Genomic DNA, 18,882 nt, shown 5'->3' on the forward strand with positions numbered 1-18,882 from the left:
GATATGCACTCAGCATGTTCCTCTAGATATTTCAAAATCATATGTAGCTGTTCTTGAATAGCTGTAGTTCGTTGTCTCTCATGCTCCAGCTCACAAGATAGATCTCGGATTTTTTTATCCTTCTCATCCTACAAATGACCGAGGAATATTTCCATTAGATCGGAATAACTCAATTATGACAAATTTCCATCAAATGCATATCCAAAATTATAGAGAAAAAATAGTTTTGGAAGAGAAGCTTTAAGATAGCTCCCACAGAATTATGTACATTATATGTTTAGATAGAATGTTCTTTGTTCAATGTTCTATAAGTACTGCACGTTATATTATTTGAAGAATCCCAGAGAACTCGAGGCACTTTTCACAAGCTTATGACTTGGTATCTATGAAGAAAATGTTACCATGTTATCAAATTGTAGTATGTCCCTTTGTGTGATTGTACACCAAGGCCCAACCAGATCATGAACTGAACAATGGGGGTATTTTCATCACATGACTAACCATTTCTTAACTGGTTTTGGACTTCACAGCTCATCCGAGGATGGGGACTCCATACAAATTATTATTATTCCTGTTTACAGTAGAATATAAGCTACTACTAACTCATACTCTCAACTACACGTTCTATCAGCTGCAATACTTATTCCTACTTTATGGTCACTATTAAGAGTTGCTAAAGTTGTTTGCTAACATAATAACCATCAGTAAACAAGGTGGTGAGGGCATTGCTTCTTGCTTCTCACTTATTTTCAGCGTAAGTCCCTGGCTTCTCACTTTTCACCTCGCTTTTCAATCTATTAGCAATGCTCGAAAGCTTGAATATGTCCCTTTATGTAAATTTTGTACAGCAGAGAACGGTAGAAGCAAAAAAAGAAAAATAAATCATAATGTCTTACATGTTTCTACTTTTACTTCCTCAATCAACCATGAGCACAACTCCAATGGCAAATCTGAACTCCATCAATCACCTCATAGGTCACAGGTCACAGGTCAAGGAGATATCCAATATCCAATTCCTCGATATCTGATAGTAGGTCCCTTCCAGGAAGCCCTGAAAGACAATGACCCGATTTCATCTTCCAATTTGCTCTAGCTCCAGTTTCTGATGACTAGAGAGATTACTCCAGGAACCGAAAGGGATGCCAATCCTCCCCTTCAAACTCAAAAACATCCGATGAAAACACATTTCCTTATCCAACAAAAAAAACAGATTCCTATTTATTATTTAGAATAAACATTTGATACGAACATGTTATGATTTAAGAAGCCACATGGGGCATTTCCAATCATCAGAGTACAGCATTAAATAATATGGCTAGTACATATGTAAAGCCATGATGATATAAGATTAGGTTCCCACAATACATGCCAAAAGAGATAGAGATGAAGCACCAAAAAACCCTGACAAAACAATCGGGTAAATAATACGGAAATGAGGATTTTAGGATCATTCCAGCATCAGGTTTTGATGAATGTTAGCGCATAAATAGGGTTTCTTATTGTTCTAGTGAATGCTAATAGATTCTGTCATGATACATCAGAAAATAGAAACGAGAAAAGCAGTCCAGTAGGCAAGGGTCTTGTTATGGGGTTTAGATTGAGCTGTTTAGGGTTCATTTGATAGTGGTTCTATAGAGAGATTATAGGGGTTTGGGAGGGGGGGGGGGAAATGGTTGTGGGGTTAGGGTAGACAGAAAGAAGGATAGAGAAGAAGAAAGAAGAAAAGTTTTGCTAAAGATCAGATTGTATTAAAATAAGATAGAAAGAATGTACAAAAGCGCCTCAACTTGGACAACCCTAGATGAGGAACAGAAAAAATAAAAAAAGATCCAGCTCCCCCACCTTCGGCAATGCCATCAACAGAGGAGCTGAATCCCAACAAACCTCAACAAAACGGAATCTAGATTTCCCAGCTGCATCCCAAGAAAGTGCATCTTGCACCGATATTGACAGTTGAAAATCCATACTGGATTAACCCCGCTTTGTTGCCTCTTTTGCCAAAAATCCGCAATTAGATTAGCTTCACGGAAGCAATGAGTTATCTTCCAAGAGATGGAAGACAAGAACGGTAGAATGTACATCCAATCCTGTCTAACAAACCATGGACACTCTTGCTTCTGAACTGAAATGACCACTGCAGCCGAGTCACATTCACACCAAAGTTTTTGGATCCCTGCCTCCATCGCCCGCACAACACCATTTGTAAAGGCCCTGAACTCCGCTTCAAAGTTTGTCGTTATGCCCAGAAAAATAGAGAAATAAGAGACCACTGTTCCAGTGTGATCCCGAAACACACTGGCTGCACCAGCACGCCCTGGGTTTCCGATGGAACAACCATCAATGTTTAGCTTTATCCACTCAGCCTCAGGTTTATACCAAAACACCTCCAGAATCCTAGGAGACTTAGGAGGAGGAACACTAATCCCAATTATGCTTGCAACCACCAAATCTGAGGTAGACTTTATAATATCCTTGAAACAACCTCCCAATTCCCTAATTGAATCCAAGACACGGCTACAGACCAATCTCGAAAGACGCTCCACACCATTGTACCTTCTAGAATTCCGTTCCCACCATACATAATAAGGGCTTAACACCAACCCCGCCATCCAAGCCCCTTCCACACCCATCAGCCGACCTTTTCCTAACCACCAATTTCACAAACTATCTAATGAGATGTGAGATTGCCAAGATATCCCAAAAATCCCAGTGAATTGACTCCACACCGACAAAGCAAACTCACATTCAAAAAAATAGATGCATAAAAGAGTCACCCCCTTTCTTACACAAATCACATCTAGAAGCCAGAGTTATCCCTTTGGAAACAATTATCTCATCCGTAGGTAATTCCGAAGAAAAAACCTCCACCCAAACACCGAGTGTCTAGGGAGTAGACCGGACTTCTAGACCACCTTCCACCAGGGAACCTTTGGATTTTTTAAGCGAATCTCTTCCCAAGCCGACTTCACAGAAAATCTGCCTGATGGCTCCAATATCCAAACACACCAATCACGATGTAAAATCAAAGGAATTCTAATACACTTTGCTTTCTCAAACACACTACTCAAAAAGCTGGAGTTAACTGACAGGAACTGCCACCCATTATCAGAAATAAAATCTGCTACCTTCAGGGAGAAATTAGAAAAAAATTCGGATTCAACCCTGAAGCCTCAGAATCGAATCCCCCTCCAACCATCTGTCAGTCCAAAAATTAATAGACTGCCCATCACCCACACCCCCCTCCAACCATCTGTCAGTCCAAAAATTAATAGATGCCCATCATCCACACCCCAATTTTCCTGAGTAGACAAAAAATTTCATACCCTCCGAACACCAGGCCGAATCGAAGATGCCTTACAACCCTGCTTCATCTGTCCAGCTGAATTCAAAAATCTTGCCCTAAAAAATTTTGCCCCAATAGAAGAACCATGCTTTATATTCCAAGCCAACTTACATAGCAAAGCCTGATTTAGCTCTCGGAGTCGACAAATTCCCGACCCACCCTCAGAACGAGGCTTTCAAACATCAATCCACTTAACCAGCACAGCTTTGGTTGAATCAACATCACCCGTCCAAATAATTTTTTTTATCCAACGTTCCAACATCACAATTAAGGAGGAAGGCCACCAATAAACCGAAAAACTACACAGGCATACCCAAAATCACAGATCTAACCAACTCCACTCTACCAGCCGTAGATAGGAGCTTACCTTTCCATCCGTCAAACGGCCTTTAAATTTGTCCACCAAAGGCAGCAGTAGGTCTTTTGTAACTCTTCCTTTGAAAATATTTACACCCAAATATTTTGTTGGGAAGTGACACAATGAGATCCCCATGATATCAATCAATCTCTGTCTCAAGAAGCAGAAACATTCCCTACAAACATCTTGCTTTTCTCCAAACTCATGAGCTGACCAGAGAAATCCTCATACTTTGACAGAAACCCTTTCAAGTTCCTAGAAAATCTTACAGACCCATTCAAAAAGATAAAGATATCATCAGCATAAAATAAATGAGATGGAACCGAAGTACCTCTAAGGCCCTGCAAAGGCAACATCTTTTTTTCCTGCACCAACTTTCTAATACCCCTGCAAAGAACTTAATCTGCCAAGATAAATAACATAGGAGAGATTGGATCCCCCTAGAGAAGTCCCCTCTTCACCCCAAAACCTCACTAAAACCAAACTTCCTCATTGTGAGGACCGGTTCCTTTCCGGGAACCACGCACGTTTAAACGACGCTTGGTCTGGACGGGGTTGGGTTATGCTCCCTTGTTGGAGAGAGAGAAGGAATGCGTCTTCTCAAACTTCATGATTTATCAGGGGATGGGGGTCATACAATTAAATGAAATGGAGTCGCTACCTAGGATTAGGGTCTAGGACCCATTGGTGTAGCCCTGTGAGGGGTCACAAGACTTCGTTTGGTCTGGTAAGAGATTCGGGGTAAGTGGTCAGGTTACGAGAGTGGGAAGGTGTTAGGTTCCCACCACGCCCAGGTAAACCCGTCTTTCTACTAGATGCTGATTTTCAAATATTCTTCCTTCATAAATGTCCTATTTCCACATGTATAGCTAAAATGATACACAAATAATTAAATTAACTACTGTACACACATGATTTAAAAGTCTACATTGTTACAAAATTAAAATGCGATGAAAGGATTAAATACTTGTATGCCTTAAACCAATGCAATTATATAAGACAGATCACGTCCCCTAGCTCAGGTGGAGGCAAAAGACTAGCTTTGTCCTTCATCAGATAGAGTAATAGTGTCAGAAAGTAATTGCCTGAATATCAGGTAGAATAACGGGGTACGGGTGTCGGGTACTAAAACCTCGGACAGAATAACGATGTTGGAAAGCTTCGGAAGCTAGGCTTCTCAGATATCGGGCAGAGTAACAGTGTACGAGTATCGGGTACTAGGATCTCGGACAGAATAACGTCGAAAAGCTTCAGAAACTAGGGATTAGGACATCGGGTAGGGTGACTAGGCTATGGGAGGCTTTGGGGTTTTGGGCAGAAACGAGTTAGGTAAGGCGGGTCCAGGGGACCCGGACTCCGGATAGAGGGACAAGGCTCGAAAACTCAAAATCGGACTAGGGCAGGGCCCCGAAACTGAAAAAAAGGAAAAAAAAAGCTGGAGCTCTGGGGTCCCCCCTCTCCTTAACTTAGAACTTGTTGAAATGAGGGGTGGGAGGGTATTTATAGGCAAAATTTTCGTCTAGCGGCGCCGTGGCGAAACCTATGGAGCCGCTGGACCAAAAAAATTTGACTTCGAGTCCCCTGCGGGGCCAGGATTTACTAGACGTTGCGCTGTCGTTTGACGCCAAGGCTGGATGAGGCGCTGCCTCGCGGTGCCGCCGCCACCATGTGTGGTGCTGTCGTGCAGTGCCGCAGCCGCGCGTGGTGCCGCCGGGGGCGTCATGTGGGGTCGTTCCGGGGATGTGGGGGACTGCGGGTGGAAACGAGATTGGGACAGGGGGTGTCCGAGTCACTCCGAAGGAAAAGAGTTTTTAAAGGGAATTGCTAGTCTTTTGTGTCCGGTTTTCATCATCCCTAGGGGGGGGGTGGCAAAATCCAGCGTCTATAGTTTGCCCCTCTTTTGCCGAGACCTGTGCTAGCAGCTGAAGGGCAAAGACAAAAGACCATTTGGTTTTGTCACCAAGGGCATGCATCACCCCCACTTTGCTCATTGGTGGCGGAGTTGAACGATAAAACCGTGTCTCGCTAAACCATTCGACAAATTTTTTGAGCAACTACTACAGCCACTTTGCTCATAGGTGACAGTGTTCCCTCGGCAAACTTTTCAGTGAGCCTCCTTGGGTCGAGCAACTACTCCATTACTTTGCTTAAAGGTAATGGAGGTCCCTTAGTAAACCATCCGATAAACTTCCTCGAGTTGAGCAACGACTATCGTCACTTTTCTCATAGGTGACAACGTTTTGAATAATAAAACCTAATTTGACAAATTGCTCGGTGAAATCTTTTGTTTTGAACGATAAAACCTATCTCGACAAATCGTCCAATGTAATCCTTTGTTTTTGACAATAAAACCTATCTCGGCAAACCATCTAATGAAATCTTTTATTTTGAACGATAAAACCTATCTCAGCAAACCATCCGATAGCAACTAGTGCTCAATCAGTCGATCTAGAGGATTGATTGTCAATGGGAGATTGAAGATCTGGTAGTGGGCGATCAACAGATTGGATGTCAACGGATAATCACAGAGTAAAATGGCAACGGGCTATCCAGGAATCGGATGACAACGGGTGATTCAAGGATCGGAGGACAATGGGTAATCAACAAGTTAAATGGCAACAAACGATCAAAAAGTCAAACGGCAATGGGCAATCAACAGATCAAATGGCAACGGACGATCAAAAAGTCAGATGACAATAGACGATTCAAGGATAGGATGACAATGGGTGATCAACTAATCAAATGGCAATAGGCGATCGAAAGATCAGATGATAATGGGTGATCAATAGATCAAATGGCAACGGATGATAAAAAAGTCAAATGGCAACGGATAATTCAAGGATCGGATGACAATGGGTGATCGACAGATCAAATGGCAACGGGCGATCGAAAGATTGGATGACAATGGGTGATTGACAGATTAAATGGCAACTGGCGATCAAAACATCGGATTACAATGGGTGATCAACATATCAAATGGCAACGGGCGATCGAAAGATCGGATGACAATGGGTGATCAACAGATCAAAAAGGGGAATGGTTTTGAGCGACGCTCCATTGGATTCTGATTTATGAGCGACACTCGATAGGAAATTTGACTTTGAGCAATGCTCGGCAGGGATTTTTGGTTTTGAGCAACGCTCAGCAAAGTTTTGAGTTTGAGCATTGCTCGGTCGAAAATCTGATTTTGAGCAATGCTCGATTGGAGGTTTTGATTTTGAGCAATACTCGATTGGAATTTTTGGTTTTGAGCATTGCTTAGCAAAGTTTTGAGTTTGAGCATTGCTCGATTGGAAACATAGTTGTCACGTCGTCACGGCGATCCAAGTCGGTGGAGGGGTGTCATGTCGATATATCGACATGTCGCCCGCCATGGCGATCATATGGACCATGTTTTATTTTTTATTTTCTCTATTTTTAATGTCATTTAGTATGCTATAATATATACCCTATACATAAAAAATTAGCATGAAAGTGTACTACTAATCTACTATGGTTTAATTCATGAAAGTGTAATATCCATTAGTGCATATGAAATCATGGATTATCAAATAATTGATAGCAATAGTTTTGCTAATAATAAAGTTGAAAAATCATGAGAGTTGAGATATGATTCATATGAAAGTGACTATAAAAGTAACAAAACAAAAATACAATTACAAGAACGTAATTTATATTGAGTGAATAAAGCTAATAAACAACCCATCTAAATTAAAAAAAAAATTGCTGATGTGAATATGTGATTGTGTATTAGTCAATAATGTATTAGTGTTTTTTGTTTGATTTTTTTTAATTTTTTTTGTTAAGGAAAAAACATTAAAATAAAAAATGGTTAAAAAAATTTATTGTTAAAAAATTAAGTTTTATAATTTGAAACAACCATGTCGCCCGATATGGCCATATCGGTCGATATTCTTACATCATCCATATCGGCGGTCGATATGCCCACTTCTCCAGCGATATGACGCTGCGCCATGGCGTTGATAAGGTGATGCCGTGACAACTATGATTGGAAATCTGATTTTGAGCAACGCTCGACAGGAATTTTTTGTTTTGAGCATCGCTCAACAAAGTTTAGAGTTTGAGCATTGCTCGATCGGAAATCTGATTTTGAGCAACGGTCGGCAGGAATTTTTGATTTTGAGCATCGTTTAGCAAAGTTTAGAGTTTGAGCATTACTCGATTGGAAATCTATTTTTGAGCAACGCTTGACTGGGAATGCATTATGACTAAATTTCTCTTGGGAATGTACGATGAGATGGCATTGTGACCGAGTTTTGAAAAATGTACGAAGAGATGGCATCGCGACTGAATTTTCGGGAAATGTATGATGAGATGGCAGCGCGATCAAGTTTTTGAAAACGTACAATGAGATGGCATCATGGCCGACTTTTTGAAAAAGCGTGCGATGAGATAGCATCGCGACCAATTTAAAAAAAAATGTTCGATGAGATGGCATCGCGACCAGTTTGGAAAAACGTGCGATGAGATGGCATCGTAACCAATTTGGAAAAGTGTACGATGAGACGGCATCGCGATTGAGTTTTGAAAAATGTACGATGAGGTGGCATCGCAACCAAAAAAGAAACTTTTTTTTTTGCGGCGCTGCCATGCCGGGCCACCGGTTCTGCGAGGCGCTGCCGCCAGGCGTGCGCTCACGGTCCCACAGTGCCACCGGCATCCTTTTTCTATAAATAGGGGGTGGTCTACATTTCCCACTTTTCCTTCTTCTTGGCTTGGTTTTTCCATTAGGGGTCTGCCCTCTCTCCTCTTTCTCTCTCTTCTTTGTGTTTTTCCTGCTTTCTTCTAGTTTGGCCCTCTGCCATGTCTTCCTCAAAGCGGGGTAGGCCATCATCTTCTTCTTCTGAGGTGACCAACAACTTAAAGGCAGAGCGGTACCCTGGCAGTATTCTGGTGGACACTGCCCTCCACAAATGTTGCACCATCTGGGGTCAGGCTCTCAAGAAGGTAAGTGGTGTTTGCCTTCTCTTCTTTTTCATGCAATGCATGTTTTGTTCAATATTTGATTCATGCCCATTATCTTATAGGAGCTTTACTCGCCCAGTTATAAGAAGTATTGTCATACCAATGACGTCTTGTCATGGTACCAGTGACTCCATCCTGCTGTGAGGGAGAGGGTGAACTTGATAGGCCTGGGTCGTACTGCTCAGGTAGTTTCAACCAAGCTTGATACCGGTAGTTCAGGCTCTTGCGGACCATTGGTGACCATCGACCCAAACGTTCCATCTGCCTGCTGCGGAGGTAACTATCACCCCTGTAGACTTCTTCATGATGACGGGGATCCCTTTCTCTAGGAGACCCTGTTTTGACTCCATCCATTCCGACGAAATCCCTTGAGGAGATTGGTGAACTCCTAGGTTTCAAAGTGACTTCCCGCATCATTCTCTTGTCCACCTTGGAGAAAGAGTAGGACAACCGGGTGATTGATGACAACTCCCCTAAAGAGTTATTGGACCAGGCTGCTAGGAGTTTTCTCCTTTATCTTGTCTCCAATGTCCTCTTCTGTGATGGACGAGGCCGCACAGATACCCTTCTTGCTTGTTTTTGAAGATTTTTGAGGAGGCAGCGTCCTTCGACTGGGGTGGGTCTGCTTATACCCATTTCTTGAAGATGTTAGATCGCCTTGCTTTTGGCGCGCCTGGCTTGATTGGCTGTGTCTACGTTCTTTGGGTACGCTTCGCTCCCCTGGCCCCTTTTTTAGCCTTCAATCTTTGTTTGGTTCTTGATATTGCTCTCTTCTCTTTTTGACAGGTATGGTGTTACGAGGTTCGGGGGGTTCATGCCCCTTGTCTCCTTGATGAAGCGGCTCCTTACATCCCCCGAGCAACTCGTTGGGGAAAGGCCGGGTATTCTTTTATCGACGAGCTGCAAGTATGCCTTTAGCTTAATGATTTAGCAGTCAACTGGGTAATCAAAGAAACTTCCCCTCTTTTTTTTTTTTGAATTGGTTCTCCTTTGCTTGGTTTAGCCAAATCGATCCTGTTGGTAGATACGCTGGCGACCTTACGACTAGGAGCAGATTGACGATCCTGATGACCAGGACGAGTATCAGTATGTCTCAGAACTTGTCCAGAAGTGGATAGCCTTTGAGGGTCCTTCTGGAATTGAGCTCTATCTTGGGGAGAGGGTAACCCTCTAATGGCATTCTACTCAGATGATGCCTCGACCTCCCCCTACTCATATGCTTGCCCCTCTATTATCTCCTGATATTGAGGTCTTGAGGGCTGGGATCTCAGCTTCGGAGCTGACTATGGTAGATCAGAATTACCAGGACTTCCTTTATCGGAAGACAGTCTGTGTTCACTTGACCCGGGAGGGTCCTGTGGTATTTCCTTGAATTTTATCTCCCTTTGTGAGATTTTCTATTTTTATTTTTTTTTTTTGAAATTGGCAATCTTGTCTCTTCTTTTCTTTCTTCCTTTTTGCAGTACCCAGGCCGCTGTCTGATTCCTGGCGAGTACGGGTTGCCCCCCTCACGTGGCTGCAGTGTGAGCTCTCACCCTTCCCATGCTGCCGGTGCTGACTTGCCTATCGCGCAAATGGGTGACCTCATCCCAGGGTACAAGGGATGGACCATCCCTTCCAGATTTGATATCAGTCTCCAGACTATCCTTCCTGCTTGCCGGGTTTCCGATCACGATTTGGGACTCCCGATTCCCTTTCTGGGGTATGTTACCTCTTCTCTTTCTCTTTCGCTTTATGATTAATCCCTTGGTCTTGGCGCTGACCTTTGCTTGTTATCATCATAAAAGATTAGTGCTGAAAGATACGCTGACATGCGCCAGATGCAGGCGAGCGTGGATGCCGAGTTCTTGGAGCGGATACGTGATATGCAGTGGTTGGTGAGTACTTCCTCTTCTATGTCTTTCGACGGTTCCTTTCTTTTCTTTGGGATCCTTTCCCTTTTTTTGAAGTAATCTCAATCCTTTTCTCTTCTAGAGCGGTCAGCTTAATGAGATGAGGGAATCTCGAGACTACTTCAAGAATCGTTGTCAGCCCAGATTCGAGGAGAACATGGCGCGCCTGCGGAGGCAGCTAGCGTGTGCAGGGACTCTTTTCCCCGTACTTTTCCATCGCCATCCGCAGAGTAGGGTAATGATGATGATGATGACGACGACGGTGGTTATGAGTTCATCCCAGAGGCTGATAGCGAGGCTTCATCCTTTGGCGGCAGGAATTAACCTTCTCCCCCTCCCCGGTTATTAAACAAACCTTTTTTGTATGGATTTTAGAAAGTTGTATAGATTTTAGATATTGTATGGATTTTAGATGGGTTGTTTGGATGTTAGACGTTGTAGTTTTTTTTCTTCATTTTGTCTTATGAACAAAACAGGTTAATTATTTTGAAACTTTTACTTTTTCCTTTGCAAGGCACAATCCCAAACATTTTTCATTTGATCCCTGATTGTCGCATGCATGGGAATGGTAAGGCAATGGAAAAGAGAGTGATGGAAATGAGACATAGTCCAATAAGGTTACCCCGCAATTACATGTTTCATCCATAATTCATCAAGTAGATTCACGATCTTCGGCGTTAGCTCTTCTGGTGGTCGAATCTTCACCGTTGATGCTTTCGGAGCCAAATGATGCTGCATGGGTATAAGATGAGGGAGATAGAAAGTGGTGTGGGTCAAACCCATCAACCACACATAATCACAATCTTAGATTTTGAAGATCTGGGCTTCTGTATTCCACCAATGGCAGTTCTACTGAATCTTCTTGTCCCTTCTTTCTTCCAAATATTTCCCCCAATCCTTGATTGCATGAAACTCTATCATTTCTCTTCGGATTCGGAAATGGTTCAGGTGCAGCGTGGCGTCAGGTATTGGTTGGAGCAATCGTAGCCTTTCTAGTAACCATACTTGTAAGATTGTAGGCAATCCTGCACAACAATCTGTGCCGTATTTTTGGGAAGCACTCATGCTGTCCAGGCCTTTGAAAGTCTCAGCTAGCACTATAGGGGTGATAACACATCCTTCTAGAAGCTGCTGAACGATGTCGGCTGTCACAAGAACACCTTTTCTCTGGGTGCGCAGCAAATATCTCCCGATCATGTAAAATAAATAGGCTTTCCTTCTGTTCTCTTGTCGAGTTTTTCCGATGCTTTCCTACTTGGAAAAGATTCTTGCTACTTTCATAATGTCAATTCTGCCATATTCCATGACCTTCTTGACTTCCTTCTTGGTCCATCCGAAGAAATCTTGCAGAATTTCTTCATAGCTGTTGCGTAGAGGGGGACGAAAAAGTCTTTCTGACGGTGGTGAAAGCATGGAAGCTTGAAACTCTTCAATTGTGAGGGTTGTCTTCACACTCCAAATCTAAAAACGTGCAGTTCTGGATCCCAACATTGGTATACTTGCCAAAGCATGTCATGATGGATCTCCACATATATAATCCTTCTAAGAATCGGTAGATGTACATCTTCCAAAGCGGTTGGATCTTCTGAGCTCATGTCTACAGTCCATTTACGTAAGGTCTCGTTGAGAGTTGCCCTCTTTGGGGGATGCATATTGCCTGTACCCAACTAAAGAGCTTCTTAGTAAACTGGAAAAGATCTCTTTTTTTTTTTTATATATTTTTTAACTTGAGGAATAGTCAGCTCCTATTAGTAACACATGAGAAGGTGCCGGATGGCAGATTTTTGTTAGACGGCGGGAATTTTTATTTTTTTTATGGGTGATGGAGATTGCCGGGTAGCGGATTTAGGAATATGCCCCTGGTGAAGGGTTGTTGTGACCGCACTTGAGCATGCCAAGTTATCTATGTATCCTTTGAAAAGGAATCAGGTCAAACATAGTTCATGTAGACCTGACGGCTACACGAAATATTTTTTGAGTTGGTCCATGTTGACAAGGCCCTTGACATCTTCTCCATCAAGATCCACGAGTCGAACAGCTTGCCCGGTTAGGATTTCCTTTACTTGATAAGGTCCGCTCCAATTCGGCCTGAACTTGTCCCTTGGGTCGTGGACTGGTGCCCTTTGCTCTCGAAGACCAAATCTCCTTCTTTGATGTTCCGCGGGTGAACTCCTTTGCTGAAAGCCCTCGCCATTCTGAGTTGGTACTTTTTAAGGTGATCCATGGCTTTCATCCTTCTCTCATCTAGCAGGTTGAGCTCATCATGCCATTCCTACATCCATTCTCCTTCGGGTAATTTGCAGTCCATCAATACTCTAAGGGGTGGTACTTGGATTTCTACAGGTAATACTGCCTCCATTCCATAGACCAATGAAAAAGGAGTTGCCCCAGTAGAAGTTCAAATGGATGTCTGATAAGCCCATAACGCATACGGGAGTTTGTCTGTCCAATCTCTATGAGTATCAGCCCTTTTTTGCAATATAACTTTGACATTTTTGTTGGCTGCTTCCATTGCTCCGTTAGTCTGTGGACTGTAAGTCGTAGACCGGTGCCTCTTGATACCAAACTTGGCGCAAAACTTATCCGTTTTTCCCAAAAAATGTGCTCCCTGATCAGATATGAGGGCATGTGGCACTCTGTATCTGCAAATGATATTTTCCTTGATGAATTTCGCTACTTTTGCAGCCGTCAAGATGGGGTAGGACTGTGCGTCTACCCATTTGGTGTAATAATCTATGGCGACGAGGATGAATTCATGTCTGTTGGATGCTTTTGGCGTCACCTTCCCTATGATGTCGATGCCCCATGTGGAGAATGGCCAGGGAGCATTCAATCAATGGAGTTCCGTGGGAGGAATGTGAATAATATTGGGGGGATGTTGTTATTGCTGCAGCCTACCTCATTAATAGGATGCCTACACGAGTTCTTGACTCTCGTACCCCAGCTGACCTTACATGGCTCCTCAACCTTTAAAGTACCCCCTAAAGTTTTTGGCTGTCCTATGCTGGCAGACTCACGTGCATTAGATCGGTTCTCCAAGCTTCTTACATCTACTGGTGTGGTATCTATAGTATACCTAAAGCCACTATCAAAGCTATGGAACACCTTTTTTGTGCCTTCCTCTGGAAAGGGAAAGAAACTTCCAAATTTCTCCATCCAATTAGCTGGAAGTCCATCTGTCTCCCCAAATCTGAAGAGGGGGCCTGGGTATTCGTCCCGCATTTGCGATTCCAATACCACAGGTATCCTGAAACTCATTTGGAAAATCTTCTCTAGACATGACTCCATCTGGGTCAACTGGATTTACTTCCATTTCTAAAAAATGATTCCATCTGGACTGTTCCCACCCCCTTTGACTCCTCTTGGGTCTGGCGCAAGATTCTCCTTCTTCGCCCCCTTGCCCTTTGTTGAGTAGTCAAACCCGAAAGGGTATATTTGTCTTTTGTATTCTTAAGTTGTTTAGTCGGCTATGTGGGTTTTAGTCCCACGTCGCCTATTTGTAATTCTGTCCTCTCTTTTCAATATTCTTAAGTTGTTTAGTCGGCTATGTGGGTTTTAGTCCCACATCGCCTATTTGTAATTCTGTCCTCTCTTTTCAATATTATAAATAGAAGAGCTTGGGGTGATCATTACTCACTCAAGCATTACATCCCATCGTGTTCTGTTAACATGGTATCAAAGCTAGATTTATCTAGTTCAGAACACCCCCCCCATCGTTTCCCCTCATCTCTCCTCTCTCTTAGCTTCTTCTTTTTCTGTTTTAGTTTCCTTTCCATATTGAAGGGCAGCACTTAGAAGGTGATCGATGATCTAGTTGCTGCTCTCCATGGAAGCTCCACTATATTATGAAGAAGGTTCGATAGTTGCAGCTGGCCCATCTTTTCTGCGATTTTTTTTGGGAATTCTCCCTCTTGAAGATCAAATCTCAATTATCATTGGAGATTGATTGTTCGTATTGGAGACCCATTCTTGCAGCTTGGGACAACATTTATCACCAATCATCATCACCAATGGAAGCCCCCTACCCTATATCGATCTCAACTTTCAGGGCTTTCTAAAACCCCGACAAAAATCGATTTGAGGGTTAGGGTTGTCATCCTTGGCTGATTTTTTGAGGGAAGTTCTATCCATACCGGGGGAGCACTCGATCTGTTTTTCAGCCATTTATATTGATTTTTGTTGCACAAATCAGGTTTTTTCTCTCTAAACTATCGATTTGACTCTGGCACTTCTTTGGATGGTTGCATAGAGCCTGTTGTTCTTTGTTTCAGATTCATTATTGTTGGTTCCTTGTTTATTTAATTACCATGCCTGGTTCGACTGTTACTACTGCTACTTCTGGTTCTGAAACTGATGGACAGCCAAGGCCTGAATATTTACCTTTCGCTGCTCCAATCAAACTGGATGGAACAAATTACTTGACGTGGTCCAGGTCTACTTATTTGACCATTGCTGGTCGAGGATTTACTGGCCATATTACTGGCAGTACAAAGAAACCTGTTGAAGATGGTTTACCTCAAGATCGATGGGTATCCAATGATGCCATGGTGATGTCCTATTTGCTGCACTCTATGCAACCAGACATCTCCAGCAACTACTTATTGTTGGATACAGCCTATTCTATTTGGAGTGCAGCCAAGCGGACCTTCAGGCTGAACGGGAATGATGCTCAGGTGTATGAGCTTCAAAAAAAGGTCCATGAAACAACTCAGAAGGAACTGTCCGTCTCCAAATATTATGCCTCCCTAAAAGGACTTTGGCAACAATTAGATCACTATTCAGATTATCAGCCTTCTACTGCAGCCGACATTGCTGCCTACCATAAACACGTGGAGAAAAGACGTATCTATACTTTCCTGGCAGGGCTGAATGCTGAATTTGATCCCATAAGAGTCCAAGTTCTTGGCAAATCCCCAGTCCTACACTGGAGCAGGTTTTTGCTTTGGTCAATAATGAGAAGCGTCGTCGAGCTACTATGTTGCACATTACTCCTATTGAAAAATCTCCCTTGCAAACTGGTTCTAACACCACTTCTAATACTATTATTGATAGTGGTAATGCTGCCTCCAAGGAGCCAGTTAAATCTGAACACTGCAACAAGCCTTATCACACTAAGGCTACATCCTGGAAGATACATGGAAAGCCGGCTGATTTTGAGGCTAAACGGACTGCTAAGGCGAAGTCCAAGTTCAAGGCTAATCACACAAAAACTACTGTTGCTCCTGCAGCTCCATCCTCTGACACTAGTCTCGCTGGTCTTACTTCAGATGAATTCCTAGCCTTCCGTCGCATGCTCAAGGCTTCATCAACACCATCGGCTGCACCTGCTACCTCTTCTGTGCACTTTGCCTCAGGTATTCTAGTCGGTCGTTATTGTGCAACGGCTGTTACCAGTCCCTGGATTATAGACTCCGGTGCAACTGACCACGTAACTGGTTCCTCCCATATTTTTCACCAGTATTCTTCCTCTTCCGGGAACGACACAGTTCGAGTAGCTAATGGTTCCCTTTCCCCTATCTTTGGAAAATGATCCACTCGTTGTTCTCCTTTCCTTACATTAAATTCCGTTTTGCATGTTCCTTCATTCTCTACTAAATCTTCTTTCAATTAGTAGTCTTACTAAACAATTAAACTGCAAAATAACCTTTTTTTCTTCTCATTGTGTCATACAGGATCTGGCGACAGGGACGACTATTGGGGGTGGTAAGGTACATGGTGGTCTCTACTTACTCGACATGGGTCAATCTTCACTTCCATTAACTCCATATCCAGTTCATCAGTTACATGCAGCCACATCACTTGATCTTCACCTATGGCATTGTCGACTCGGGCATCCTCCTCTTCGAACTTTAGCCTTTTTATTTCCTCAATTAGTCAAAGGTTGTAAAAAGCATGAGTTTTTATGTGAGGCTTGTGTCTTGGCCAAACAAACTCATTCTAGTTATTCTTCCACTAATAAAAGAAGTATTTTACCTTTTGCTTTAGTTAATATGAATGTTTGGGGACCTTCTTGTTGTGTTTCAATATTTGGTTCTAGATGGTTTGTTTCCTTTATAGACTGTTATACTCGTACTACCTGGGTGTACATGATGCAACACAAGAGTGAAGTTTTTCGCTGTTTCAGCTCTTCCACCGTATTGATCAGACCCAATTCAATGCATCTCTGAAAATTATGCGAAGTGATAATGACAGAGAGTACATGAAGGGGCAGTTCCAAACGTATCTAGCTGAAAATGGGATAATTCATCAGGTGGTAAGGTACATGGTGGTCTCTACTTACTCGACACGGGTAAATCTTCACTTCCATTAACTCCATCTCCAGTTCATCAGTTACATTCAGCCACATCACTTGATCTTCACCTATGGCATTGACGACTCGGCCATCCTCCTCTTCGAACTTTAGCCTTTTTATTTGCTCAGTTAGTCAAAGGTGGTAAAAAGGATGAGTTTTTATGTGAGGCTTGTGTCTTGGCCAAACAGACTCGTTCTAGTTATTCTTCCACTAATAAAAGAAGTACTTTACCTTTTGCTTTAGTTCATACGGATGTTTGGGGACCTTCTCATTGTGTTTCAATGTCTGGTTCTAGATGGTTTGTTTCCTTTATAGACTGTTATACTCGTACTACCTGGGTGTACGTGATGCAGCACAAGAGTGAAGTTTTTCGCTATTTTCAGCTCTTCCACCGTATGGTTCAGACCCAATTCAATGCATCTCTGAAAATTCGGCAAAGTGATAATGGTAGAGAGTCCATGGAGGGGCAGTTCCAAATGTATCTAGCCGAAAGTGGGATAATTCATTAGACAAGCTGTGTTGACACTCCTGCTCAGAATAGAGTGGTTGAAAGGAAGAATCGACACCTTTTGGAGGTTGCTCAGGCCATCATGTTTGCCCGGCAAGTCCCTACCCAATATTGGAGTGATGCTATTCTCACCGCTGCCTACTTGATCAACTGCATGCCTACTCCTGTCCTTGCTGGCCGTGCTCCTGTTGACATGCTACAGGGTTCTTCCTCTTTGGTGGTGCCACAAAAAATATTTGGCTATCTGTGATGCTTGCAATCATCTTCCTCATGGCAAGCTTGATCCTCGTAGCATTCGGTGTATTTTTTTGGGGGTACTCCGCTACTCAAATGGGATACAAGTGTTATCACCCTCCCACTAGGCGTACTCTGGTGACTATGGACGATGTCTTCCATAAATCCTTGGCTTATTATTCTCAGCCACCTCTTCAAGGGGAGCATGTTCCAGTTATCCTTGAAGATGTGCTTGAGCCGACGTCTACTTTAGTGCCTGCTGTCCAGGGGGAGCTGACGTCTACTTTAATTTCTGCTTAAGGGGAGCGTAGACCTGTGAGTCAGATTCCTGTTGATACAGTCCATACCCGAAATCGAAAGCAGCAACAAGAGCATGTTGAGACTACTAGCACTACCGTACCTCTTCCCCAATCGCCAGAACTTGATCCAGAGACTGCTCCACCTCTTGGTAAGGATCCTTCTCTTGATCTTCCTACTGCTGTTCGTAAAGGCATTAGGTCTTGTACCCAACATCCCACCTCTCATGTTGTTTCATATGACTCCTTATCTCCTTCATATCGCACTTTTGTATCTTCTCTGTCCTCTATTTCTATTCCACAGAAGTGGCAGGAGGCAATTGCAGATCCAAAATGAAAAACAACCATGATGGAGGAAATGAAAGCCTTATCCATAAATGAGACATGGGAGCTAGTGGTTCTTCCTTCGGGTAAGAAACCGGTTGGCTGTAAATGGGTGTCAAGCAGAAGGTGGATGGATCAGTTGATAGATACAAGGCCAGACTTGTCGCTAAGGGGTTTACTCAAACCTATGGGATCGACTACCAGGAGACCTGTGCCTCAGTTGCAAAGTTGAATACTATTAGAGTCCTATTGTCATATGCTGTTAATCTGGGCTATGACTTGCACCAATTAGATGTGCAAAATGCCTTCCTTCATGGGGAGCTGGAAGAATAAGTCTATATGGAGATTCCTCTAGGTTTTTCTTCTGAAAAAACTCATGGGAAGGTTTGCAGACTGAAGCGCGCATTGTATGGACTGAAGCAATCTCCTCGGGCTTGGTTTGGGAGATTCCATAGAGCTATGATCTCTATAGGGTACAAACAGAGCAATGCTGACCACACATTGTTCATCAAACGCCGCAGAGATAAGATTGCTCTTCTTATTGTCTATGTCGACGACATAATTGTGACTGGTAATGATGCTGATGAAGTTTCTAAACTGAAACTTTTCTTGGGGCGAAAATGTGAAATAAAGGATCTTGGACAGCTAA

The 18,882-nt window shown here is 43.0% G+C and overlaps 1 protein-coding gene across 1 annotated transcript in view; it reads right to left on the reverse strand.

Annotated features, from left to right (window-relative positions):
* Window positions 1-9: 9 nt before the first annotated feature.
* Window positions 10-18,882, reverse strand: part of LOC122647644 (protein FAR1-RELATED SEQUENCE 7-like) — a gene marked incomplete at its 3' end in the record, with an annotated part of 81,066 nt that continues 62,193 nt past the window's right edge. Inside the window, exon 2 of the mRNA XM_043841003.1 lies at window positions 10-128. Coding sequence (XP_043696938.1) covers window positions 10-128 — 119 coding nt within the window. The remainder of the gene's footprint in view (window positions 129-18,882) is intronic.

This window comes from Telopea speciosissima, unplaced genomic scaffold (assembly GCF_018873765.1).
Source record: "Telopea speciosissima isolate NSW1024214 ecotype Mountain lineage unplaced genomic scaffold, Tspe_v1 Tspe_v1.0104, whole genome shotgun sequence".
NCBI classification, from domain to species: domain Eukaryota; kingdom Viridiplantae; phylum Streptophyta; class Magnoliopsida; order Proteales; family Proteaceae; genus Telopea; species Telopea speciosissima.